Source organism: Lampetra planeri, unplaced genomic scaffold (genome assembly GCF_965212315.1).
Source record: "Lampetra planeri unplaced genomic scaffold, kcLamPlan1.2.h2 scaffold_389, whole genome shotgun sequence".
In the NCBI taxonomy this organism is placed as follows: domain Eukaryota; kingdom Metazoa; phylum Chordata; class Hyperoartia; order Petromyzontiformes; family Petromyzontidae; genus Lampetra; species Lampetra planeri.
The window spans coordinates 4407-31583 of NW_027615212.1; the positions used below are offsets into that span (position 1 = coordinate 4407).

The 27177-nt window shown below is 47.9% G+C and overlaps 1 protein-coding gene and 2 long non-coding RNA genes across 3 annotated transcripts; all 3 read right to left on the minus strand.

The window, feature by feature from the left end:
• Window positions 1–6084: 6084 nt before the first annotated feature.
• On the minus strand, window positions 6085–12411 carry LOC144741021 (uncharacterized). Its single transcript, XR_013589855.1, has 3 exons — window positions 12013–12411; window positions 8956–9028; window positions 6085–7820 (listed from the first exon to the last, which is right to left on the minus strand). It is a non-coding gene; the product is annotated as an uncharacterized LOC144741021 (long non-coding RNA).
• A 5737-nt stretch (window positions 12412–18148) lies between these two features.
• On the minus strand, window positions 18149–21482 carry LOC144741019 (uncharacterized). Its single transcript, XR_013589854.1, has 2 exons — window positions 20874–21482; window positions 18149–19082 (listed from the first exon to the last, which is right to left on the minus strand). It is a non-coding gene; the product is annotated as an uncharacterized LOC144741019 (long non-coding RNA).
• Window positions 21483–21730: 248 nt separating this feature from the next.
• On the minus strand, window positions 21731–26323 carry LOC144741022 (protein BANP-like). Its single transcript, XM_078623711.1, has 2 exons — window positions 25877–26323; window positions 21731–22035 (listed from the first exon to the last, which is right to left on the minus strand). The coding sequence occupies exons 1-2, from the start codon at window positions 26082–26084 to the stop codon at window positions 21731–21733; spliced, it is 513 nt and encodes a 170-aa protein (XP_078479837.1). The 5' UTR covers window positions 26085–26323.
• Between the last annotated feature and the right edge of the window lie 854 nt (window positions 26324–27177).

Here is a 27177-nt window from a genome sequence, read left to right on the forward strand (position 1 = left end):
TGGCTCTCTGCTGTGTGATGAGTCTATGGGTCTCTGCTGTGTGATGAGTCTATGGCTCTCTGCTGTGTGATGAGTCTTTGGCTCTCTGCTGTGTGATGAGTCTTTGGCTCTCTGCAGTGTGATGAGTCTGTGGGTCTCTGCTATGTGATGAGTCTATGGGTCTCTGCTGTGTGATGAGTCTATGGGTCTCTGCTGTGTGATGAGTCTACGACTCTGCTGTGTGATGGTTCTGACCCTGAGGCTGGCGTCATCCGTCACCTCTCTGCTGGTGCCGGCGAAGACCTGGAAGCGCGGGCGCTTCAGCGGCGGAGCCATCTGGCTACCATGAGAGATTCGTTCATGAGGCTATCCACATATATAAACACAGAGACAATTTCAACCGAGAAGATGGATTCTGGCTTAGCAATCATTGGAAGGACGTAATAAACCATTTCGGATCTTAACTGATTGTGTTCACGTTTACGGTGACTTTCAGACCGCGTTCCACTCACTGGCATTGTATTCTCCGCAGAGAATGGATGCTTTGCTCCGCTGCATTGACATATTTTGTTGCTTCCTCTTAGTATCTTTCACACGACGGTCAACAGTACAGTGTATAATAACAAATAGTTTAAAAATGTATATGCTTAATACAATGTACAAAGTAATATATAGTATCGTAATTGTATAGTGAATATACAGCAGTGTAATATACATTAGGGTGGGTAGAATAATACATAGTGTAATATTACAATGGATAAGGTATAGGGTGGTTTATAGCAATACAGTATATATTTTAATGTTTGGGTTTGTCTATGGCAGTATATAGTACGGTGTAGACTCGTGTGATGTAAGAGAATAAAGTTTAGATGGAAGCATATTATATTTTTTACGACGTAGAATTGTAATGTATTACTTACTGTTAGTAACTCAGCTTATTGTAGAGTATATTTAGTATAATTATGATACTATGTAGTTTATACTTTAGTTGTTTACGTGGTGGTTTTAGTTACTGCTGCTACATACTATTGTAATAAATGGACTCGACCACAGTATCTGGTCTGGTGTCCTTTATTCGGGTTCGTTTCTGTTTCCCACACGGCTGTCCTTTATCTGGCTCCTTCCACACGGTGCCGACTTCGCTGTCGCTCCCGTCACCGCCAACAGCCCCGCTGTTGGTCTCCGTCGCTCCCGTAGCTCCTTAGCAGCCTTGCTGCTGTTCCCCCACACGCAGCCCCTCCGGCTGCTGTCGCTCCCGTAGCCCTCTTGCTCTGCAGCCCCCGGCTGCTGTAGCCCCTAGCAGCCTCGCTGCTGTCTCCCACACGCAGCCCCTCCGGCTGCTGTCGCTCCCGTAGCCCTCTTGCTCTGCAGCCCCCGGCTGCTGTAGCCCCTAGCAGCCTCGCTGCTGTCTCCCACACGCAGCCTCTCCGGCTGCTGTCGCTGCTCCCAGCTTTCGCCCTCCCTGGCCTCACCCTCGTCCAGTCTCCAACCAACTCCCTTCCATCCCGCTGGCTGGCGCTGTCACCGAGCCCCTCAGCCACCAGGCTGAGGGCACGGCGACCACCCAACGCGGTCTCCACTCTTCCCTCGCCCGACTCCTCGATCTCTTCCTGTCTCACCGCTATACTATCTCCCTCTCACGTGACCCTGACTCCTCCCCACATGACGTCACATCCGCCAAGCCCTTTACGCCCGCATTACACTATTAACACTTCTTCCCTTTATTAATGCTACCCCTATCCCCTCCCTGTGATGCTGCTAATCCTGCATCATGCACGGGCAAAGTAGCACTAATCACATACCTGCATTTCTCATATCCCCTCCCTTGGATGCTGCTAATCCTGCATAATGCACGGACATAAGTAGTACTAATCACATACCTGCATTTCCCATAAATATGCTAAATTCCTCTTGATATGCAAATTCTTTTGTCAAGGCGCCCTTCCCCCCCCCCTTCCAACCCAGCTTATATATATGCTCCAAGCACGTGTGCTGTTTCATTCAGACTCTGTCGCCTCGACAGACCTGGTTTCACCTGAGGACGGCTGCTTGCGTTGTGGCCAAAACGTCGTGGGAATTATTTTATTGTTTTATTTTTATTATTTTATTACTTCCCTTCTATGTGACTTTACCGAAAGAACCAAGAAGATGAACCTTACACTTATTACTACACCGCATTACACTTATTACTACACACATTACACTTATTACACATTATTCTTATTATAACATTATACTCGTTATAACATATTATAATTACGGCTTTGTGTCAATGAGAGATTTGGAGGTTTGTTGACTGCACTTAATCAAACAAACTTCGTAACATTTGAAATGTAATGCAATGCAACACAGAGAGTCGGTCAACACACAATTGACGCATCGCCTGGCTGATTGCGTTCTTCCACAGATTGCTAAACTAAGCGAGAGAATTGAAGCGAACGCCATCAGGCGAGGGCAGGAGGCAAGGCCCCGCGTTGTAAAGTTCCAACGTGGACATCGCTTCCATGCTCGCTGCTACTCAATTGACATCCCTACGAGAGAGAGCGCGAGGCTCTACCTCGGTATACAACAACAACCACCACATCCACCACCACATCCACCACCACATCCACCACCACAACAACCACCACAACCACCACATCCTCCACCACAACCACAACAACCACCACAACCACCACTACAACCACCACAACCACCACAACCGCGATGAAAATTTCTCACCTCGAATTTCAGTGTGAGCACGGAGATGCAACAGTCACGCAGCAGCAGGCCGTGACGTCACTTCCAGGGTACAAGACACGCCCCTCCCGCAATGAGCGTCTCTTAACTTAAAAAATTATGTTAATGAGCCCCGCCAATACGTGGAGGGGTGGGGTGCGCGTGCTGAACCCGTCGCAATGAACTCGCGACGGCTTTCACGAATAAATTATGTTAATGAGGTGCCAGTCACTGGGCGTGGCTTTGCCCAAATAAGGATTGGCATTGGAAGATATCGTCTTCTTAGGTTTTTTCGGTAAAGTCACGTAGAAAGTAAAATAAAATAAAAACAAAAATCACGACGTTTCGGAGGCAACACAAGTCTCCGTCATCAGGTGGGACCGTCACAGCCAGATTAGCTGTATCAAGTGAGGCAATGATTCAAGATGTAATCCCTTAAAAGCGAGTTGAGGGGGGAGGGAGAGGGAGGGGGGAGCTCATCAGACTATGGTAGCCAATGAAAGGAACGTATCGGGAGGGAGGGGGGGCGAGGCCAAAAGGGTGGGCGATGGACGTGGAAGCGCTTGTGCCCAAGCGGCCAATTACTGCACACGCCAACACAATGGAGCGATTGTGCGCAAGCGGCCAGCCACTGCACCCGCCAACACAATGGGCAGAGAGGAGGAGGGGGAGGTCTAATACACATGATAGACAAAAGAACGAAAATGATGATGGGTACAAACTTAGGGGGAGCTCATCAGACTATGGTAGCCAATGAATGGAACGTATCGGGAGGGAGGGGGGGGGGGGGGGGGGGGGGGGGGGGGCGAGGCCAAAGGGTGGGCGACGGACGTGGAAGCGCTTGTGCGCAAGCGGCCAATTACTGCACACGCCAACACAATGGAGAGAGAGGGGGAGGGGGGGGTCTGATACACATGATAGACAAAAGAACGAAAATGCCTATGTTTATACCAATGCTGGCTGAACAATGAAGAGAGTACTGTTAAAATAACTGGGGATGTTAACACTCGGTAAAGTACAGTAAAATAGTGCCTGTCAGATAAGATGGTCCAAAAAATTTGTGATTAAGTCTTTTTGGACCATCTTATCTGACAGGCACTATTTTACTGTACTTTACCGAGTGTTAACATCCCCAGTTATTTTAACAGTACTCTCTTCATTGTTCAGCCAGCATTGGTATAAACATAGGCATTTTCGTTCTTTTGTCTATCATGTGTATCAGACCCCCCACTCCCCCTCTCTCTCCATTGTGTTGGCGTGTGCAGTAATTGGCCGCTTGCGCACAAGCGCTTCCACGTCCGTCGCCCACCCTTTGGCCTCGCCCCCCCCCCCCGCCCCCCCCCCTCCCTCCCGATACGTTCCATTCATTGGCTACCATAGTCTGATGAGCTCCCCCTAAGTTTGTACCCATCATCATTTTCGTTCTTTTGTCTATCATGTGTATTAGACCTCCCCCTCCTCCTCTCTGCCCATTGTGTTGGCGGGTGCAGTGGCTGGCCGCTTGCGCACAATCGCTCCATTGTGTTGGCGTGTGCAGTAATTGGCCGCTTGGGCACAAGCGCTTCCACGTCCATCGCCCACCCTTTTGGCCTCGCCCCCCCTCCCTCCCGATACGTTCCTTTCATTGGCTACCATAGTCTGATGAGCTCCCCCCTCCCTCTCCCTCCCCCCTCAACTCGCTTTTAAGGGATTACATCTTGAATCATTGCCTCACTTGATACAGCTAATCTGGCTGTGACGGTCCCACCTGATGACGGAGACTTGTGTTGCCTCCGAAACGTCGTGATTTTTTTTTATTTTATTTTACTTTCTACGTGACTTTACCGGAAAAAACCTAAGAAGATGATTCCTTGCAGTCACGAAAGCTTCAAATCTAGAATGGAAGATATCGGTTGCGGCCGAGCGGAAGTGACGTCAGGAGGTGGGCGAATACCTTGGTGACATGACGTCACTAGCGAAGCACACCTCCCCCTGACGTTTGACGTCGATGAGGTCACGCTGAGCGGCGACGTCAGAGAGCGGGGTCAGAGTTCAAGTTTGTTGACAACAGTGGAGCGGCAGTGTCGTGGTGAGCGCTGCGCTCCGCACCGACCAGCCGAGTTCCATTCCCGCTCGTGGCCAACACCGCCAGTGACGACTTTCTGAACCGGTCCTGAGCCTCCCCTACGTCGACTCAGCCTCAAACGAGTACCCGGTGCGGTGTGTCAACATCGCCACTGGGGAGACAAAGGCGGCCGGGCGTGGTGCTGGCCACCCACCCCCTCGTGTGCCGTCCCACCCTTAATAGGTGCTCGCTAACAGCACTTGCCCCTGCAGTCTGTACGGGGGATCGTTGTCTTTGTGTGTTGGGAGCAAGTTTGTGTGGCGTGTAGCCTTGGGAGTTGAACGGGCGACTGCTGGTACTGACAGTCGTTGACTGCGGTTGGACAGACGCTGATAGACAGACACACACAGACAAGACAGGCGGACAGACACAGACAAGAGGAACACAGAGACACAGAGACGACATAGACAGAGACAGGCAGAGAGAGAGAGACACAGAGGCGAACAGAGACACAGACGGACAGAGAGATGTTGAATCGAACTCACTGAACTCGCTCCATTGAAAGAGATTCCTCGATCTTTGCCCATCCCCGGAAGTCGTTCTCGTTTCTATTTATTTCATTGTGTGTGGTGTGTAGTGTAATCAATGTGGGATATCGATGTACACGGATATGAACAAGATCAGCAGACAAGACGTCTTTCGTACTCTTTGGTTCTTTTGGTAAAGTCACGTAGGTAGAACAAGTAAAATAATAATAAATAAATCACGACGTTTGGATCGCAACACGAGCGGTCGTCCTCAGGCGAAAACATCCAGACATTGTCGCGGCAGAAGTCACGTGAGCTACAGCTGAGCATTGTTGTAATGCGGTGGGCTCACTCGAAATTGATTTCTGTAAGACGAAGGTACTTTGAAAACCCACTGGCGATGCTCTTTTATATAAGCGCACAACTTGATCTATCTGTATTCTTAGTTCTTTCTTAAAATTATTCATTTTGATTTCATTTTTTACCTACGTGACTTTACAGAAAGAACTAAGAATATGAATCCTTGCAGTCACGAAAGCTTCAAATCTAGAATTAATCTGTGATGAATGCTGCACTTTCCGTCGTTTTCATGCAGGGGGCGCTATAACCCTACGCGCCCCCTGCATGAACGACGGAGGCACAGGGACAGACGTTCGATCACGTTGGAATCGATCTGCAGACGGCGGTCTTCTCGCACGGCCAGCTCTGTCGCCTCATCTCAATCCCGCGATCCCAACCAGGTGAAAGTCCGCATCGAACCGAATCCCCGGCAAGGCCACCTACTTAACGACGAGAGAAAATTCACACGAAATGTCGTTTTCAATTAAGTCTTCCAGATGTAAAATTGTATTGAAGAAACACAATTCAAAACATAATACAATTCAAAGTTGTTTCATTTTAAAACTTCAAAACGGAGCATTGGGAGTTGGCGTGGATGCGTCGTTCGTGTGCAATTTTTTCGTGACTTTCCTGGCCCAAGGCCGTAAATGGTTGTGAGGGGCACCGCAGGCAGTCAGGCTTGCTTCACCCCATGGTTGTCAACATCCAGACGTTAATCGGCAAGGGCCATTTCTCGTCCCAATTCGACAAAATCTACGTCAACACGTAATACAAAATTATAATTCGTGTTGTTGAGAATGTATCTCCTCTACGTGTAACTTTTGGGTGGTATGCCTTGTAATTGATGAATGATCCGAGTGTGCTCCCTATTTCAAAGACAATGAGTTGCTCCAGAGAAAGATGCTTCCTGAAAACACAAAAATACCCTTTGACCTGTATCACAAGAACAATGAGTCTCACCTGAGTTATCTGTACAGGTTACTTGCAAAACACACACTGTGTCCTAACATCACTTATTCAATGTTTGACCCTCATAGACAAAAGGTTGCATGTACGCACACAATCAGACAAGTATTCATTGTAACTTATTGACAGGCATATGATCAAAATTGAATTACTGCACTGAAATATACTGCATCAGGTTACATCCTATTAACTAGAAGCTAATTAAAAAAATACGCACCGTCTATGCATGTACAACATACTAATGCACCATTCAAAACGAGTCGACCATTGCATGCTGGCATCTGGGTAAAAATTTAGCAAATTCTAAACATTACCTACAAACTCCACAACTGAGATGCCACATCAACCATCGCCCCCTACTGACAGGCTCTTGTCCACATGCAGGCCGGTAAAGGGCCACCACCTTGTGCCACACAGGGGCAGCTGCTACTTGGGGATGCTCTTCGAGTGTTTGAGACGAGATACGATGCAAAACTCCGAATTGCCGAGGCAATTAAGCAAGGACAATATAAATGCAATTGATAACAGTGAATGCTTGGGAGCTTATTGGCATTCGCTCCTGGTTAGAGATCTACCCAACACACAGGTTCACAAAGACTGGCCGCTCTTACCCTGCAGGTTGAACCTAGGAATTGAGTGTTCAACTTCACATTCTTGTCATTAAAAGCCTGTGACAAAGGTGCATCTACTGGAGCGACATCGTCTCAGGCTTACACATCTACCGTGTCTCCAATTGACTTTGTATTGTCTCGGAGGAAGTCCACCCACACCTCCACTTCCACAAACTGCTGGGAGTTGCCTCGCTCTGCCTCACAGTCAGGATTCTTCTCCTGCTTCACGTTGCCTCCATCAATGTGAAAGTCCGATTTTGGAATTTAATCTTCATTTTCACATTTTACCTTCACTTCTTCGCTCTTCACCATCACCTCTTCACATTTCACCTTCACCTCTTCATATTTCACCTTGTTACCTTTAAAAGTGTCCAAGCTGGGATTGTCATCCGGTTCTTGTTTGATGAGGGATGGGCTCATTGCGGCACTGACTTTCACAAGCTGATTTCACACTCCACTGCTAGTGGATCTTCTGATGCTTGTGTGTTCTCTGGTGTATTTGAGTGAACATCGCCACGTGTCTTGAGTGAACACCGCCACGCGTCTAGAGTGAACACCGCCACACGTCCAGAGTGAACTCCGCCACGTGTCTTGAGTGAACACCGCCACGTGTCTTGAGTGAACACCGCCACGCGTCTAGAGTGAACATCGCCACGCGTCTAGAGTGAACATCGCCACGCGTCTAGAGTGAACTCCGCCACGCGTCTAGAGTGAACACCGCCACGCGTCTAGAGTGAACACCGCCACGCGTCTAGAGTGAACACCGCCACGCGTCTAGAGCGAACACCGCCACACGTCTAGAGCGAACACCGCCACGCGTCTAGAGTGAACACCGCCACACGTCTAGAGTGAACTCCGCCACGCGTCTAGAGTGAACACCGCCACGCGTCTAGAGTGAACACCGCCACGCGTCTAGAGTGAACACCGCCACGCGTCCAGAGTGAACTCCGCCACGCGTCTAGAGTGAACTCCGCCACGCGTCTAGAGTGAACACCGCCACGCGTCTAGAGTGAACACCGCCACGCGTCTAGAGTGAACACCGCCACACGTCCAGAGTGAACTCCACCACGTGTCTAGAGTGAACTCCACCACGTGTCTAGAGTGAACTCCGCTACGTGTCTAGAGTGAACACCGCCACGCGTCCAGAGTGAACTCCGCCACGTGTCTAGAGTGAACACCGCCACGCGTCTAGAGTGAACACCGCCACGCGTCTAGAGTGAACTCCGCCACACGTCTAGAGTGAACTCCGCCACGCGTCTAGAGTGAACACCATCACGTGTCTAGAGTGAACTCCGCCACGTGTCTAGAGTGAACACCGCCACGTGTCTAGAGTGAACTCCGCCACACGTCTAGAGTGAACTCCGCCACGCGTCGAGTGAACACCATCACGTGTCTAGTGAACACCACCACGTGTCTAGAGTGAACACCGCCACGCGTCTAGAGTGAACACCGCCACGTGTCTAGAGTGAACTCCGCCACACGTCGAGTGAACTCCGCCACGCGTCTAGAGTGAACACCATCACGTGTCTAGAGTGAACTCCGCCACGCGTCTAGAGTGAACACCGCCACGTGTCTAGAGTGAACTCCGCCACGTGTCTAGAGTGAACACCGCCACGCGTCTAGAGTGAACACCGCCACACGTCCAGAGTGAACTCCGCCACGTGTCTAGAGTGAACTCCGCCACGTGTCTAGAGTGAACACCGCCACGCGTCTAGAGTGAACACCGCCACGCGTCTAGAGTGAACACCGCCACGCTGTTGACGAGCCTCACCTTGTTGTTATTGTTGTTGTGGGCAAGTCGCTTCTGAAAACAAGAGCGGTATATCAGCTCAAGCGGGTGTGGCCTGGTAAAAAAAATGGAAAAAAAACCTATTAAACTTAGAGTCAGCTAACATAACAGTCAACACCCTACCTGGTTGATAACGTTCTTCCAAAGATTGCTCAATTTGAGAGAGAGACACGGAGACACATAGACAGACACATAAGCAGAGAGAGAGAGATGACACAAAGACACACAGAGAGAGACACAGATATAGACACACAGAGAGAGATGACACAGAGAGAGACACACATAGGCACACAGAGAAACAACGCCTCTGTGTTGAGGCCTTAAATAGAGAGAGGGGGGGGGTAGAGAAGGGGGTAGAGAAACTAGCACGTCAATGCAAGGCCGTAGCCATGGAGTCAACATTGGGGGGGACCAAATCTTCCACGGGTCTGGGGTCCCCCCCCCCAGAAAAATATCTAAATTTGAAAACTATTTTCCTGCCATTTCCTCCCTAAAATATTTTTAAAAGTTCACTAAAACATGGGATGGACTTTGTTTTATTTGATACAATAATGTCTAATAGTGTATTGTAATACATTGCTCTGTTTTTTCTTTTTTACCTTTCTTGTTTCATAGTGTGTAATGGCAGAGATTAGGGATTCATAAAGTACAACGCAATCCTATAAACAGGAATCTATGCATTGTTATATGAAGACAAGTCCAGATTTCGTGGCCAAGGTTTAGCAAATTGTTGTCTTTATTAACAGAGCATCACAATTATTATTTACAAATAATTTTACAGAAACATATTGGGGGGCATATTTGATTATTATACGTATTATAACATATTATAACATTATAATTATGACATATTATACTTATTATAACATTATAATTATTATATATTATAACATAATATTATACTTATTATAACATGTTATAATGACGGCCTTGTGTCAATGAGAGACTTGGAGGTTTGGTGACTGCACAGAGAGAGAGAGAGACACTTAATGTAATGCAACACAGAGAGTCGGTCAACACACCAACTCACGTACTCTTAGGTTTTGTCGGTAAAGTCACCACGTAGGTAAAAAATGAAATTAAAATTAATGAAAGTAAAGCTTAATAACCAGGCTACAGTCTACATTATAGACTGCCAGTACACTCACCCAGCTTAATAACCAGGCTACAGTCTACATTATAGACTGCCAGTACACTCACCCAGCTTAATAACCAGGCTACAGTCTACATTATAGACTGCCAGTACACTCACCCAGCTTAATAACCAGGCTACAGTCCACATTATAGACTGCCAGTACACTCACTTCAGTCCTCGGACTGGTTTACAGCAGCGTCCTGCATTGAGTTTTTATTGTAAGATTTCTGTTTCGGCCAATTAATGATGACGAGTGTTAATACAAGTGGGAGAAAACCGGAGCACCCGAGAAAAACCCACGCCATGTGCGTGGTGGCAACACTCTATCCCTGCACAGATGGAAACAGGTGGCAATTAATCCGCTGGCCAAAGGCTAGATTATGGACCGGGCCAGTGGGGCCAGTGCCCCGGGGCTGCCAGGGGGGGCCTCCAAGCCTCAGGCCGCTAGGTGTGTCGCCCAAGTCTTCCGAAGGAAGTTGAACGCCAGGGCCCTCAGTGCGCACAGCGCAAGCCGACCACTGGCCCCTGGGTGGCTATAGCGTGAGCTAACCACTAGGGCCCCCCAGACCCCTCAGTGCTTACAATGTGAGGGCCCCTTAGACCATTTGGTGTTTAAAACGTAACCTGACAACTAGGGTCCCTGGGCCCCTCGACACCTACAGTGTGAGTGTCCCAGGGCCCCTCCACGCTTAAATCATGAGCTGACCACTAGGGCCCCCAGGCCCCTCGGTGCACACATCGAGCGTAACACCTGGGCCCCTTGGTACATACAGTGCATGCCTAAAACGAGAGCCTCTGGACAACCGAGCCACTGGTCGGCACGCTAAAATATAAAATATAAATTTTCTTTGTGGATTTCACACCTGATGATGATTTCTTGTGTTGCAGTCGAAACGTCGTGAGAATTTTTATTGTTTTATATTTATATTATTTTATTATTACCAAGTTTGCAGTCGATACCACTTTGGGAAGTGGGTTAAAATTAATTTTAGAACTTTCGTGACTGCAGGGATTATTATTTGTTTCTTTCGGTTAAGTCACGTCTAAAGATAAAATAATAAATTAAATTAAATAATAGAATACGACGTTTCGATTGCAACACAAGCAATCATCATCAGGTATAATGAAATAGCGACATAAAATCTAACCAGAAAACTATAGACAGACATATTAGCAGACAGATATCACCAAGATACATAGCGAGAGCAACACAGGTAACAGAGAGGGGTGATCGTCTCTGTGTGGTGGCCTTAAATAGACAGAGGGGGGGGGGGCGGAGGCAGAGAGAGGGAGGAGGGTTAGAGAAAAAATTAGCATATCAATGAGTGGTCAACAGACGTGGTGCTGCGAATGCGATGGCACGGCAAGCAAGCCTGAACATCAGGAGAAGGACACACTAAAATTAAATAACCTAGTAAAATATCGAAATGTAATGTAATACAACACAGAGGGTCGGTCAACACACAATTAACGCATAGCCTGGTTGATTACGTATTTCAAAGATTGCTAAGTTAGAATTTAAGTGTGAACAATCTAAAGAGAGGACACAGGCAGAGAAAACAAGTCGCCAGAGAGAGAGAAAAAAGATAAGCTTAAAACTTCCCCGTAGAAGTGGTTCAATCTTAATTTTAGAACTTTCGTGACTGCAGGAATTATTATTTGTTTCTTTCGGTTAAGTCACGTCTAAAGATAAAATAATAAATTAAATTAAATAATAGAATACGACGTTTCGATTGCAACACAAGCAATCATCATCATGAAATAGCGAAACAAATAATAATGGGTTAAAATTGAGTTACAAGATTTGAGGATACAACAACAGACAGAGTGGGCTAATAGAAGGCGCGTAATAAAAAAAAAAACCGAAAACAGGCTGGAACAACGAGGACGTCCAGAATAAGTACCTGCTCGATCGAGACCCAAACATTCCTCCTTGTAGACACGAGTGGTGTAACCATCATCTGCATCAGAACATCAAAAGGCCGCTGCACACGTCTCGATTATAAACGGCTTAGACTCCGCCCTCGGCCCCGCACCCCTTCTGGATATTCCAGAATGCCTTGCCCACAGGTGCAATTGACAGAACGGAATTGTACCCCTAATGACATTGTCTACCAATCTCCTAGCGACACGCGCTACAGTGACTCATTCAATGTCAATAGACGTAATAATGCCATAAGAGGAATAGGCAGGGATTCTCCTGTAGATACAACTGGTTCTTCATGTTCTACAGATGTAGATGCCACTGGGTTTTGACGTTCTGCAGATGTAGATGCCACTGGTTCTTCACGTTCTGTAGATGTAGATGCCACTGGTTCTTCTCGTTCTGTAGATGTAGATACCACTGGTTCTTCTCGTTCTGTAGATGTAGATGCCACTGGTTCTTCATGTTCTGCAGATGAAGATGCCACTGGTTCTTCACGTTCTGCAGATGTAGATGCCACTGGTTCTTCACGTTCTGCAGATCTAGATGCCACTGGTTCTTCACGTTCTGTAGATGTAGATGCCACTGGTTCTTCACGTTCTGCAGATCTAGATGCCACTGGTTTTTTTCGTTCTGTAGATGTAGATACCACTGGTTCTTCTCATTCTGCAGGTGTAGATGCCACTGATTCTTCACGTTCTGCAGATGTAGATGCCACTGATTCTTCACGTTCTGCCGATGTAGATACCACTGGTTCTTCACGTTCTGCAGGTGTAGATGCCACTGATTCTTCACGTTCTGCCGATGTAGATACCACTGGTTCTTCACGTTCTGCAGGTGTAGATACCACTGGTTCTTCTCGTTCTGCAGATGTAGATGCCACTGGTTCTTCACGTTCTGTAGATGTAGATGCCACTGGTCCTTCACGTTCTGTAGATGTAGATACCACTGGTTCTTCATGTTCTGTATATCTAGATACCACTGGTTCTTCACGTTCTGCAGATGTAGATGCCACTGGTTCTTCTCATTCTGCAGATGTAGATGCCACTGGTTCTTCACGTTCTGTAGATGTAGATGCCACTGGTTCTTCACGTTCTGTAGATGTAGATGCCACTGGTTCTTCTCGTTCTGTAGATGTAGATACCACTGGTTCTTCTCATTCTGCAGGTGCAGATACCACTGGTTCTTCTCGTTCTGTAGATGTAGATACCACTGGTTCTTCTCATTCTGCAGATGTAGATGCCACTGGTTATTCACGTTCTGTAGATGTAGATGCCACTGGTTCTTCTCATTCTGCAGATGTAGATGCCACTGGTTCTTCACGTTCTGTAGATGTAGATACCACTGGTTCTTCTCATTCTGCAGATGTAGATGCCACTGGTTCTTCACGTTCTGTAGATGTAGATACCACTGGTTCTTCTCATTCTGCAGATGTAGATGCCACTGTTTCTTCTCGTTCTGTAGATGTAGATGCCACTGGTTCTTCACGTTCTGTAGATGTAGATACCACTGGTTCTTCTCGTTCTGTAGATGTAGATACCACTGGTTCTTCTCATTCTGCAGGTGCAGATACCACTGGTTCTTCTCGTTCTGTAGATGTAGATACCACTGGTTCTTTTCATTCTGCAGATGTAGATGCCACTGGTTATTCACGTTCTGTAGATGTAGATGCCACTGGTTCTTCTCATTCTGCAGATGTAGATGCCACTGGTTCTTCTCGTTCTGTAGATGCCACTGGTTCTTCACGTTCTGTAGATGTAGATACCACTGGTTCTTCGCATTCTGCAGATGTAGATGCCACTGGTTCTTCACGTTCTGTAGATGTAGATACCACTGGTTCTTCTCATTCTGCAGATGTAGATGCCACTGGTTCTTCACGTTCTGTAGATGTAGATACCACTGGTTCTTCTCATTCTGCAGATGTAGATGCCACTGGTTCTTCATGTTCTACAGATGTAGATGCCACTGGTTCTTCACATTCTGTAGATGTAGATGCCACGGGTTCTTCACGTTCTGTAGATGTAGATACCACTGGTTCTTCTCATTCTGCAGATGTAGATGCCACTGGTTCTTCATGTTCTACAGATGTAGATGCCACTGGTTCTTCACGTTCTGTAGATGTAGATGCCACTGGTTCTTCTCGTTCTGTAGATGTAGATACCACTGGTTCTTCTCATTCTGCAGATGTAGATGCCACTGGTTCTTCATGTTCTACAGATGTAGATGCCACTGGTTCTTCACGTTCTGTAGATGTAGATGCCACTGGTTCTTCTCATTCTGCAGATGTAGATGCCACTGGTTCTTCATGTTCTACAGATGTAGATGCCACTGGTTCTTCTCGTTCTGTAGATGTAGATGCCACTGGTTCTTCTCGTTCTGTAGATGTAGATGCCACTGGTTCTTCTCGTTCTGTAGATGTAGATACCACTGGTTCTTCTCATTATGCAGATGTAGATGCCACTGGTTCTTCATGTTCTACAGATGTAGGTGCCACTGGTTCTTCACGTTCTGTAGATGTAGATGCCACTGGTTCTTCTCATTCTGCAGATGTAGATGCCACTGGTTCTTCATGTTCTACAGATGTAGATGCCACTGGTTCTTCTCGTTCTGTAGATGTAGATGCCACTGGTTCTTCTCATTCTGCAGATGTAGATGCCACTGGTTCTTCTCGTTCTGTAGATGTAGATGCCACTGGTTCTTCTCATTCTGCAGATGTAGATACCACTGGTTCTTCTCATTCTGCAGATGTAGATACCACTGGTTCTTCTCATTCTGTAGATGTAGATGCCACTGGTTCTTCACGTTCTGTAGATGTAGATGCCACTGGTTCTTCTCATTCTGTAGATGTAGATGCCACTGGTTCTTCTCATTCTGCAGATGTAGATGCCACTGGTTCTTCATGTTCTACAGATGTAGATGCCACTGGTTCTTCTCGTTCTGTAGATGTAGATGCCACTGGTTCTTCTCATTCTGCAGATGTAGATGCCACTGGTTCTTCACGTTCTGTAGATGTAGGGAGTGCTCCTAATCTCAACTTGTTACCTGTGTAATAAAAGACTTGACCACGATCTCTGGCTCAGTGTCCTATATTTGGTTCGTACTGTATTTCCCAAACGGCTGTCTCCTCTTTGCTCAGTCCCCACAGTGCTGACTCCGATGTCTTTCCAGTCTCCACCAGCAGCCCCTCTGTTGGCCTCTGTCGCTCTTGTAGCCCCCACAGCAGTTCCGCTGCTGTTACTCTCTCTCAGCCCCCCTGGCTGTAATCGCTGCAGCTCCTCTCGCTCTTGGTTACTCCGCAGCTCTGACAGCCTCGTGCTGTCTCTCTCTCTTCGTCGCTCCTGCGACTCTCTGCAGCCTCACCGCTGCCTCTAACACACAGCCTTCCTGGCTGTACTCTCCGCAGCCTCACCGCTGCCTCTAACACACAGCCTTCCTGGCTGTACTCTCTGCAGCCACACCGCTGCCTCTAACACACAGCCTTCCTGGCTGTACTCTCCGCAGCCTCACACCACCCCTTAGCTCCCTACTGTTCTCCGGGGTTGGCTCCCGCTGGCCGACGGTGCCCCCCTCCTCTCGTTCGCCCGCGTGGCCTCACTCTTTTCCATTCACAACCCGACTGACTTCTCCTTCCGGTTTACCCGCTTAAGGACCCGAACCTTTCACCCACGTCACATGGCTCCGCCTCCCCGTGACGTCACATCCGGAAGGTCGCTTACGCCCGCATTACACCTGTATAAAAGGCACCTGTTCACAGAAGAAATCAATAAATCAGATTCCAAACTCTCCATCATGGCCAAGACCAATGAGCTCTGCAAGGATGTCAGGGACAAGATTGTAAACCTACACAAGGCTGGAATGGGCTACAAGACCATCGCCAAGCAGCTTGGTGAGAAGGTGACAAAAGTTGGTGCGAATATTCGCAAATGGAAGAAACACAAAAGAACTGTCAATCTCCCTCGGCCTGGGGCTCCATGCAAGATCTCACCTCGTGGAGTTGCAATGATCATGAGAACGGTGAGGAATCAGCCCAGAACTACACGGGAGGATCTTGTCAATGATCTCAAGGCAGCTGGGACCATAGTCACTAAGAAAACAGTTGGTAACACACTACGCCGTGAAGGACTGAAATCCTGCACTCGCTCTCACTCACACACACTCACCCTCACACTATCAGACTCACACACACTCACTTTCACACTCTCAGACTCACACACTCACACTCTCACTCACACACACACACACTCTCTCAGACTTACACACGCACACTCACTCTCACACTCCCACACACTCACACTCACTCTCACATTCTCAGACACACTCACACTCTCAGACACACACACTTACCTGGTCAATATTCTAGATATTTTTAAACTATCAATCAGAATTTGTTTAACCAAGAAAACTGTGGACCCGCTTCACCCTTCTTGGTGTCGACAGCAGATCCAGAGGCAGGAAGGCAGGCGGAATGGAAGTGGCTGAGGTGGCTTACAATCGTCATCTGCTGCTGCTGACTGCAGCCAACATCAACATAGGGAGGATAAAAATAAGCAAAGCCAGATTTGCAAAACACATAATGGCAAGCGCACTACAGATGAAGTGCTGGACCTGTTAAACGTAAAAAATTAAATGACGCAATGCTTCACAATCGACTGTCGATGTGATAAACCGTCACGGCTGGCGGTGGTGATTCGATTAAAAACATGATTAACAGTTGTTGTTGGTTTAACGTCTAATTTGTATTTACCGTTTGTTCCGGCTCGTTAATCATAATCACAATAAAACACATTCCAAGTGATTAATAATCTACAACTCGCATCGTAACAACTGCCTGATTACTAATCTAGTATATAATTACAATAACCCCCCCCCCCCCTCAAATCTCTGCACGTGATGAGTTAATGAGTTAATGATGACGTCACCCTGCTGCTGCTCTATATAAGAACGGGAGACAGAGGAGAGCCTCACCATTCTGGCGAATTGCCCGATGAGTAGGGGGGGGGGGGTTGGTGCGGTGCCTCTGTATCTCTGCTGGTGTCGTGCCAAGTCTCGGCTCCCTGGCTCCCTGGCTTCCTGGCCAGTGGCAGCCTCGCAGGCCCTCGGGGGCATGGCGACCAAGCGCTCTGGGGTGGTGAGCCAAGGTGAGCGGGCCAGTTTGGCTGCTGCAGAGGCGGAGGATGGTGAGGTGGGACTGCCTGGAGGAGGGAGACCCGCAGAGGAGAGGGACGAGGCGCGAGCGTCGACCTTGAGGCGAGCGGAGGAGGACGCCTGGTGGCAGCGGGCGAGGAAGGGAGAGGAGCCGACGAGGAGTGGAATGGTGTCGGCCAGCCCAAGAGAGGAGGTGGAGGAAGCACCGAGCTCGGCGGGGCTGCAGGCGCAAGGTGCACAACGCGACGCAATGCAGGTATGTGCTTGGATCACAAATTCGGATAATACACAATTAACCTCGGAATAAAAACGCAAAAATGCAACAATTCCAAAGAACGAAAATGTAAATATGCAATAAAGTGCCATTATCTGCACGGATAAAAGGAATCAAGATTGAAGAGTATCAGTTTAACATGTAGGCTTTCGCGACCAATATCATACATAATAGTTTTTTTGGGTTATATCGCGTAAATATATATTTATATAAATATCTACGAGGTTAGATCGCATATTTATGTGATCTAACCCCTGACAACGACCTGTATTGTGGAAGAGTCTCTTATGGTCGTTTTACATTTTCGTAAACGTGATTCGTACAAACGGATAAGTAACGTTTGAATTATGTTAATTTGCTTAGAGTCCAAGTTAAACCTCAGTTAGAAACGATAATTGAGCACGGACGTGGCGTGAATGATGGTAACGGCTGCATTTCCCTACTATGGGATGGAAGCACAAACCTCAAACGCCGTATTGAGCGCTCTGAAGCTTTGTGTTTGTGGCACAGGATGGGACCGGGAGTCGAGTCAATTCCACAAGAGTCAGAATATTTATTTATAACTGGGGAAGGAATCTGATAAGCTATGAAGCTCTTTTTCCTTGATGCCCAGTGGGGGCGTGTCGGCAAGTTACAACAACAAACAAAACACAAACACGACAGGAGTGCGACATAGAGAAACAGGGTAAGCAAGTGGTACAATATAATTAATGTATTTATTAATGAGTTATCGAAGTCTGACTTGTCAACATTAGGCAGCAGAAAGCACAACGCAGTTACAGACCACACCAAGACAGCGCCACACAGCAGTAGCCCTCAATACAATGGCACATTGACATTGAACAATCGACGAGCAGGTAATGGTCAACGTTACAAATCACATTTGCAAGTGTGACTGTATCCAGCACGAATCTACTGCTTCAGGATCTGTGTTTGAAGGGCAGCAGGCACGGGGTAGCAGGATTAGGGGGAGAGTGAAGTGAGGTTGGGAAGGAAGTCCTCGAGGGCGGACAAAAGTTCAAGACGAGCAGCAGTCAGAATCTTTATATCCTGGGGACGGAGAGGTGAACGCGATCACTTCTAACTGAAGAAAGTCCAAGGTGGGCTTGGGCAGGATGTGGCACGACTCGACGGGATGCTGGCCAACGGTCAAGAATAATGAGCGAGTGGCAATCCAAGGGAGTGGAACGCGTTTTGGAATGCCTCCGCTGAGCAGACGGAGCGACGACATCGGTGTGACACGTTGTCCTGCCCCCATTGTCGTGCTCCCATTTTGCATGTTGTGGGTTTACCCTCCAACACACCGGTGTGCTGAACCAGTAACTAATTGGCACATTTTGTTTACTTGACAAACCTTACTAATTGGCTGTTGGGTGGTGGTGGGTTTACCGACACATCTATATTTACACTATATAAACAAACAACCTTTATTACGGACGAAATCAGGTCGTGCTCGGTACCTGGGTGAATTGTTACATCGCAAGATGGCGGGAGGTGGTCGTGGCTTTGGGGAGGCATTCGTTCAGCTGTGGACCGAGTGTGGTTGATGAGGACAATGAGTCTATTTGTTGCTGTAAGTGTCCACGATGATAAGGCACTCCGACGAGCTCTCCTTTGTGGCCAGGTCACTTCTGAAAAAGAGCGACATAGCTCGGTGAGGTTTGTGTGTGCCCTTGCTATGTGCTTTACCCCAATTACACCTGATGATGAGCGCCTGTGTTGCGTTCGCAACGTCGTGATTTATTTTAATCTGATTTTATTTTATTTGTTAATATTTTATTTCCACATACGTGACTTTACCAAAAAAACAACAGTATAGGTTTAACTGGTGAAGTAAAAACAAATTTCGAGTGGAATGTTTAGAAAGGCTTCACCAACTACGTTATCTCCTCTGCCCGTGGCTGTCCCGTCTCCTGTCGGTTTTGCGATGGTGCCCCTCGCTTTGCAAACGGAATCACTCCGGTCTCATTCACGTGATGCGTGCGGTGCGTTCCACTCTTTGTTCCGTGCGCGGCGTTTTGAGCCTCATTGGCATTCAGACGCCACACGTACAAGTGGTGCTGTGGCGTGTCGGTGGCTTGTGTCTGTGGTCTGAACAAGTTAATTATTTCAAACAACAAAACAATTATTTCACGGCATTAAACAGGTAATCTTAAATCTGGAATTGTATTTGCACGAATCATTGTCTCGTAAGCTGGAGGGTTTCTTTCCTGTGCGAGTCAAACAAGAAGGTTTGCCATAAATATTTCTATCAACATGACTTCCAGGGCAATCATAGCTACTCAAAGTCCAGCATAAATTATTATTTATTTTTTGACCGAGAAATCAGCCGCATGAAAGCTGCTCCCGTCGTCTCCCAGGGGCATACAATTCTTGTCCAGACCAGCGACGGAATTCAAAATTTCGAGACCTCGCAGAAGAAGACTGCAAGGCTGGAGCCAATGGAACCATTTAGTGCTCCCAATTAAGTTTTGGCTGCGAGGATGTTTCAAGTTATCTCGATCCTTATAAACATTCCCCTGCAATTGCTACTGCGTGTCCTAATGTTCCGACGGTAACATGCCTTGCGAATTACAATACGTTAAAAACCTAACCTTTTGCATAACGGTCAATTAATCCCGATTAGCTAAAGCTACTGGCAAAGGCGTGGCGGTTCCAACAAAGTGGCTTTGGGGAAGGGGGCCACATTGAATACGCACTACAATGACAATAGTTTAAAGCGATTTGAAGCATGTTTCATTTTGGGGGGGGCAGAGCTTTGACCTCATATTTGAGGGGGGTCTGACTTTTTGTGACGCCGTGTGGGGAGGGGGGGGTGGTCAAAAATCGTCCAAAATTGCATTGAACATAACGGAACGCGATTTTGGGGGTGGGGGGGGGAGTGGGGTGGAGGTGCCCGTTGCTTGAACTAAACTAAAACTGTTATTTACCAGGTAAAGCCACCTGGGAGCTATGAGCTATTTTTCAGAAGCCACATGTGACGACCGCTCATAAAAGTGGCGTACGTCATGGTCATCTTCGGCTGGATAGAGTTTCCCACGCAGTGTCTGTTATGGGGGTGGTTTAACCTTGCTTCTTTGTGTGGTGGTGGTGCGTGTGGGTCGGTGGTGGTGGCGAGTCTGCGGGTCTCTGTGTGGTGGTGGTGAGTCCGCGGGTCTGTGAGCGTGGGTGTTGGTCAACTGTGCTTCTCAATGCCCGTCATTGCAAGTTGTTGAAATACACAATGTACTTTGCTGCAGTGCCCTCTGCTACCTTCAACATCAGAAGCGCATTTGAAAGCGCACGATGCAGTAACTCTTTTGTTCGGTGGTTAGCCAAAAGCCGCCGCTGCGAGAATGAGCGGAGTTCGCGTGATGGTTTATGCTCCTTGACGAGATCAGCAGCGAGGTGTTGTGGGCTTTGTGTCATCGAGGCACACCCACCTGGTCTGCGTCTCCACTTGTGCCGCCGTAAGGGACGCTCCTTACGGCGTTTTTTGTCTTTTTTCCGTTTTCGCAGAAGGGCGGGCAGCGACTTCTTCCGCTTCCTTTTTTTTACGTCCGATTCCAACCTGACGACGACAAGCGTCGAGAAGGGAGGGAATGACTGTGGCCGAGAAGACCTGACGCTTCGGGCGGAGCGACAGACCAGGTAGCTTCCACACAGCGTTACTCAACCGATGAAAAGATATTGCCGTTCGACCCAAGCGCCTCACCCTCGCTGATGAGCGTCACGCTCGGGTGGAAGTTCCCACGTCTGTCGCCGCCGTGTGCCCCGACGACTGCCGCTCCCACTGCGTCTGCGCCGCGGGTGCCGCGGGTGCTCCTGCGGCCCTTAACGGCGAGGCTCTGTCCGAGCTGCTTGCGCCGCCAGGCGGTGCAGCACTTTGCATCGATATTCAGTTTGATGCAGCACCAGTCGCACTCGGTGATGCCAAACTTGTAGAACAGGTGGCCTGCGTCACGGTCGGCATAGTGGTGGTGGTGGAGGGAGGTTACGATTTGTGAGTATGCAATGGGACACTCCCACTCCACTCACCCCCTATCCACCACCCTCGCCCTACCCACTCCACCCACCCCACCCACCACCACCTCGCCCCACTCACTCCCTACTGACCCACCCCACTCACTCACTCCCCACCCACCCACCTCACTCACTCCCTACCCACCCCCCCAACCCACTCAACCCACCCCACTCACTCCCTACCCACCACCACACCACCACCACCCACCCAACCCACTCCACCCATCCCACTCACTCCCTACCCGTCCACCCCCCCCCCCTACCCACCACCGCACCATCACCACCACCACCCACCCACCCCACCCACCCCACTCACACACCACCACCACCGCCGCAACTCGCAGCGGATGCCGTAGACCATGAGCCGGTCCAGCTGCTTCTTGCCGTGGTGCCCGTGACCCGACAAGTTGCTGGTGGCCTGCACCTCGCGATGGAAGAGGTGGTCCAGGAGGGTGAGCGCCATCTTCTCGGGCGTGCGGCAAGCGGCGGTCACGTGCAGCAGGTCCCCCGGGGCGATGGGGCAGCGCACGCGAAGCTCCACGTTCCACTCGTCGCCCAGCCAAGTGCCATGCGGGTAATCCTCTGCGGGGTTTTGTGAGTGGGTGGAGGAGAGGGTTGGTGAGTGGGTGGGTGGGCGAGTAGGTGAGTGGTTGAGTGAGTGGGTGGGTGAGTGTCACTCACACACGGACCACGCACGGATCACGCATGGATCACGCACAGATCACACACCGCCACACCCCGTGTAGCCTCTAGAAGGCTGTAGGGGCAAGTGCTGTTCGTAGCAGCAGCACATATACACATACAAAGGTCCACCGTGTAGCCTCTAGCAGGCTGTAGGGGCAAGTGCTGTTCGTAGCAGCAGCACCTATACACAGACAAAGGTCCCCCGTGTAGCCTCTAGCAGGCTGTAGGGGCAAGTGCTGTTCGTAGCAGCAGCACCTATACACAGACAAAGGTCCCCCGTGTAGCCTCTAGCAGGGCTGTCGGGGCAAGTGCTGTTCGTAACGAGTAGCAGCAGCAGCACTGCCTGTGAAGGTAGATACAAAGCTCCCCCGTGTAGCCTTAACAGACTGTCGGGGCAAGTGCTGTTAGCGAGTAGTAGCACCTCTGAAGGTCGGCACTGTGGCACACGAGGGGGGTGGGTGGCCAGCACCACGCCCGGCCGCCTTTGTCTCTCCCCCAGTGGCGATGTTTACTACACATCGCGCCGGGTACTCATGTGAGGCCGAGTTGACCTGGGGGAGGCCCAGGACCGGTTCCGATACGCTTTCCATTAACGCACTCACTCTGTTGTTGTTGTAAACTAGTCTTCTTACACACTTTCATTTTACTCACTCTGTTGTTGTTGTTGTTATAAACTAGTCTTCTTACACACTTTCATTTTACTCACTCTGTTGTTGTTGTTGTTATAAACTAGTCTTCTTACACACTTTCATTTAACTCACTCTGTTGTTGTTGTAAACTAGTCTACTTACACACTTTCATTTTACTCACTCTGTTGTTGTTGTTGTAAACTAGTCTTCTTACACACTTTCATTTAACTCACTCTGTTGTTGTTGTTGTAAACTAGTCTTCTTACACACTTTCATTTAACTCACTCTGTTGTTGTTGTAAACTAGTCTTCTTACACACTTTCATTTAACTCACTCTGTTGTTGTTGTTGTTGTAAACTAGTCTTCTTACACACTTTCATTTAACTCACTCTGTTGTTGTTGTTGTTGTAAACTAGTCTTCTTACACACTTTCATTTAACTCACTCTGTTGTTGTTGTTGTTGTAAACTAGTCTTCTTACACACTTTCATTTAACTCACTCTGTTGTTGTTGTTGTAAACTAGTCTTCTTACACACTTTCATTTAACTCACTCTGTTGTTGTTATAAACTAGTCTTCTTACACACTTTCATTTAACTCACTCTGTTGTTGTTGTTGTAAACTAGTCTTCTTACACACTTTCATTTTACTCACTCTGTTGTTGTTGTTATAAACTAGTCTTCATACACACTTTCATTTTACTCACTCTGTTGTTGTTGTTGTAAACTAGTCTTCTTACACACTTTCATTTTACTCACTCTGTTGTTGTTGTTGTTGTTATAAACTAGTCTTCTTACACACTTTCATTTTACTCACTCTGTCTGTTGTTGTTGTTGTTATAAACTAGTCTTCTTACACACTTTCATTTTACTCACTCTGTTGTTGTTGTTGTAAACTAGTCTTCTTACACACTTTCATTTTACTCACTCTGTCTGTTGTTGTTGTTATAAACTAGTCTTCTTACACACTTTCATTTTACTCACTCTGTTGTTGTTGTTGTAAACTAGTCTTCTTACACACTTTCATTTAACTCACTCTGTTGTTGTTGTATCCTCAAATCTTGTAACTCAATTTTAACCCACTTCCCAATGTGGTATCGACTGAAAACGTGGTATACTTATGTCATACTGATGACAATACTACATTCTATCATAAAAAATTATTTACATTTTTTTTAAACAATCTTTTTTTACATGCTATGTTTCGGCTTGGGTCTAATTGTCCACGCTCAACTGACGTTGGCTGTAAATCACCACGGCTCCCTTAAGTTATGGCAAGCTCCGGGGTCAGAGGTCGCAAACGGGTTTTGATTCCTTACCCGTACCCGGCCGCACCAGGGTCGCAAATGGGTACCCGTACCTGGCCGGGTACGGGTTCCCGTTCCCTACCCTACCCGAAATGAGTGACAAACGGTGACTCACCAGTGACTCACGATCTACCCGTACCCGGCCGCACCAGGGTCGAAAACGGCTACCCGTAGCCGGGTATCGGGTAGGGTACGGGTATCGGGTACCCGATTGCGACCTCTGCTTCCTGGAGTCGTGGAGTTATTCCATTACTCGTACGGTACATTTCATTAAAGCGTGTTTTTAAAAAAAGTGTTTAAAATATTACTTATTGTTGTACTGTCTGCCGTAGTAACTTGCGGACCTGTCCGTGCTGGGCCATCTGTGAAAAACAGCTTCATAAGCCCATCGGATCCCTCCTAAAGTCCAAACAAATATTCAGATTCTGACCAATACCAATCAATACCCGCCATTTGCTACTAAGCGATGGTGACGTCAATGGCACCTATGCCAGGTGGACTTTGAGGCTATCACGTGAAGTGTCGAAGGCTCTCTGCTGACAGAAATTCGCGGGACAGACCCAGCAGGTGCCACGGGTTGGCCGACTGAGATGAGCGGTAGATGCACCACCAGCTGTACCTCCCTACTGTGCCAACTCGCTGCGTTTTAGCCGCCCGGCGCTCCGCTCGTTGTTGTAAGCGTCGCTCCTCTGCCCTCCGTTGTTGTCGCTGGAGGGCGACTGCCTCAAAGTGCACCTAGCCTGGCACTGCCCCAGTAGCCTCCTCCTCCACAGAGGCCGATCTTGACACCGCTGGTACCGGTCATCGGCAAGTCCACTCAGCTCCACGTCCTCCCGTACCACATCACTCCGTCTCTTCTCTAGCCTGTGCCGTGCCCGTTGAGCCCCGCTATTTGCAGCCAAACGAAAGCTGTTTGGGCATGCGGTGGCTGGGCATGCGGTGGCTGGGGCATGCGGTGACTAGGGCATGCGGTGGCTGGGCATGCGGTGGCTGGGCATGCGGTGGCTGGGCACGCGGGCTACGTGACCCAACCGACCCATCCTCACCATTGGAACCTCATTTGCCAGTGAAAAATATGCTAATTGTTTTTTTTACCCTTCTATCTGGCTACAAAACTGACACCTTTTTTACAAGGAGTCATGTTTGCATAGACCACAATACCTGCAGTTATAATGCAAACAAGAACAGTGCATAGATTATCAGAGTTATGTTTTTCGTTTGCATTATGACTGCAGGTATTGTGGTCTATGCAAACATGACTCCTCGTAAAAAATTAACCCATAAAAACTAAGTTTTTCACTATAAATCCTTTATATGCGTGGCGGCTAGAGTCCTCTCGTCCTCTGGCTTGATGGCTGCCACCTATGGGTCAGATGATTGCATTGCACCATTAAGCAATTGGTAATTAAATATAATAATTTTTTTCTTAAAAAGTGTAAAATTTTGGAAAAAAAATTTTCACGAAAATAAATTGTCACGCACAACGAGTCTGTGTGCAAAATGTCAGCTCGATTGGATCACGGGAAGTGGGTTAAAAAACGACCGAAAGATTTGCACAGCTAATCTGGCTGTGACGGTCCCACCTGATGACGGAGACTTGTGTTGCCTCCGAAACGTCGTGATTTTTGTTTTTATTTTATTTTACTTTCTACGTGACTTTACCGAAAAAACCTAAGAAGAAAGTTAATATAAAGGATTTTAAAAAGGTGCCCGTTTTGTTGCCCGATGCAGCCTTGGCCTGCCGGAGGAGCTTGCCGCTGGGAATGTGTCCGGATGCTTCTCTCGCTCTCCCTCCGTGTCTCTCACCTGCGGCTCGCCAGGTACGAAGGTGACGCAGGGAACGCAGCCGTCCTCCAGCTCCCACGGCACCATGGGGCGGCAGCGCACGGCCACGCGGACCGGGATCGCCTTGTCCTCCTCTTTGGACATCGCCGCTGATGATGATGCTGCTGTTGCTGCTGCTGCTGCGTGTCAGAGGGGCCGTGGTGACTGTCAAACACGAGTTCAAGTTCATTTACACTGGTCAACACACTTGTTCTGGCATGAGGTATTCCAACGGTCATATTCTCGGTTCTTTCGGTAAAGTCATCACGTAGAATGGAAATAATAAAATAATGAAAATAAAACATAATAAAATACAATTCTCACGACGTTTCGGCCACAACGTAAGTAGCCGTCCTCAGGTGAAGAACAGGTCTGTCGGAAATTCAGACGCCGTTTCCCTTCTACGTGACTTTACCGAAAGAACCGAGAATACGAATCCCTGCAAAGTCCAGGCCAGAAAGAAATGTGTTTTTTTGTTGGCCAGTGTTATTAGGTATAGCCCTGTGAGCCATTCGGCTCTTGAATCGGGTGCAACCACAACAAACAAAAAACAAAAACATGAACAAAAAACATCTTAAAGTGAATATGTGACTAAGTGCAAACAGAAAATCCAAGAAAAGACAGCAAAAATATTGCAGAAAAAACACCGTACACCAACGCTGTGTGCAAACATCCCAGTGGGATGCAAGTCAAACAACAGCAACAACCACAAGACAGCTTAGATTAAGGCCATCAGTCTAACTCTGTACTACAACAAACAAACATGGCTAAACCAATACACTTTTCGAAATCACCAAAATAAAGCCATGAAAGCAATGAAAAAGCAATCATAGGAACTGTGACGGAATTTTCACAATAAATGGCATAAACAACATGTACTACCAAAACCCTGCAGCCATAGCTGGCTGCATGAGTCACTCCACAACAGCAGTAGGAGCATCAGTCGGAGTATTGTAATTTTTCAATGCACCTTTAAGATCAGCACACTGAATCAAAACACAGGTCATACTTTGTAGCGATCATCCGGAGCGAAACATTTTATTTTAGGTCACTGAATAGCACTGGCAGCTAGGGGTGTACAACTCCTCTAGAGCAGTTTTGAGTGAAGATCTCATAGGTAGTGACTCAAGTTCCAATTTATTGGCAACAGCATTCCAGACCCTGGGGGCATCAATAGCAAAGGCCCTTCCTCCAGTATATGTACGTCAATAGGGAATATTAAGCTGGTAAATGAGTGTAGACCTTAGGTCAAATTTGTTCTTTGAAACAGAGATGAGATCCAG

Bases quoted from the DNA above. Each gene is read 5' to 3' on its own strand.
- LOC144741022 (XM_078623711.1), bottom strand. From the start codon at position 26,084: ATGAACTTGAACTCGTGTTTGACAGTCACCACGGCCCCTCTGACACGC. The intron at 22,036-25,876 runs GTGAGAGACACG...AAAACCCCGCAG, and splicing joins TCGTACCTGGCGAGCCGCAG to AGGATTACCCGCATGGCACT.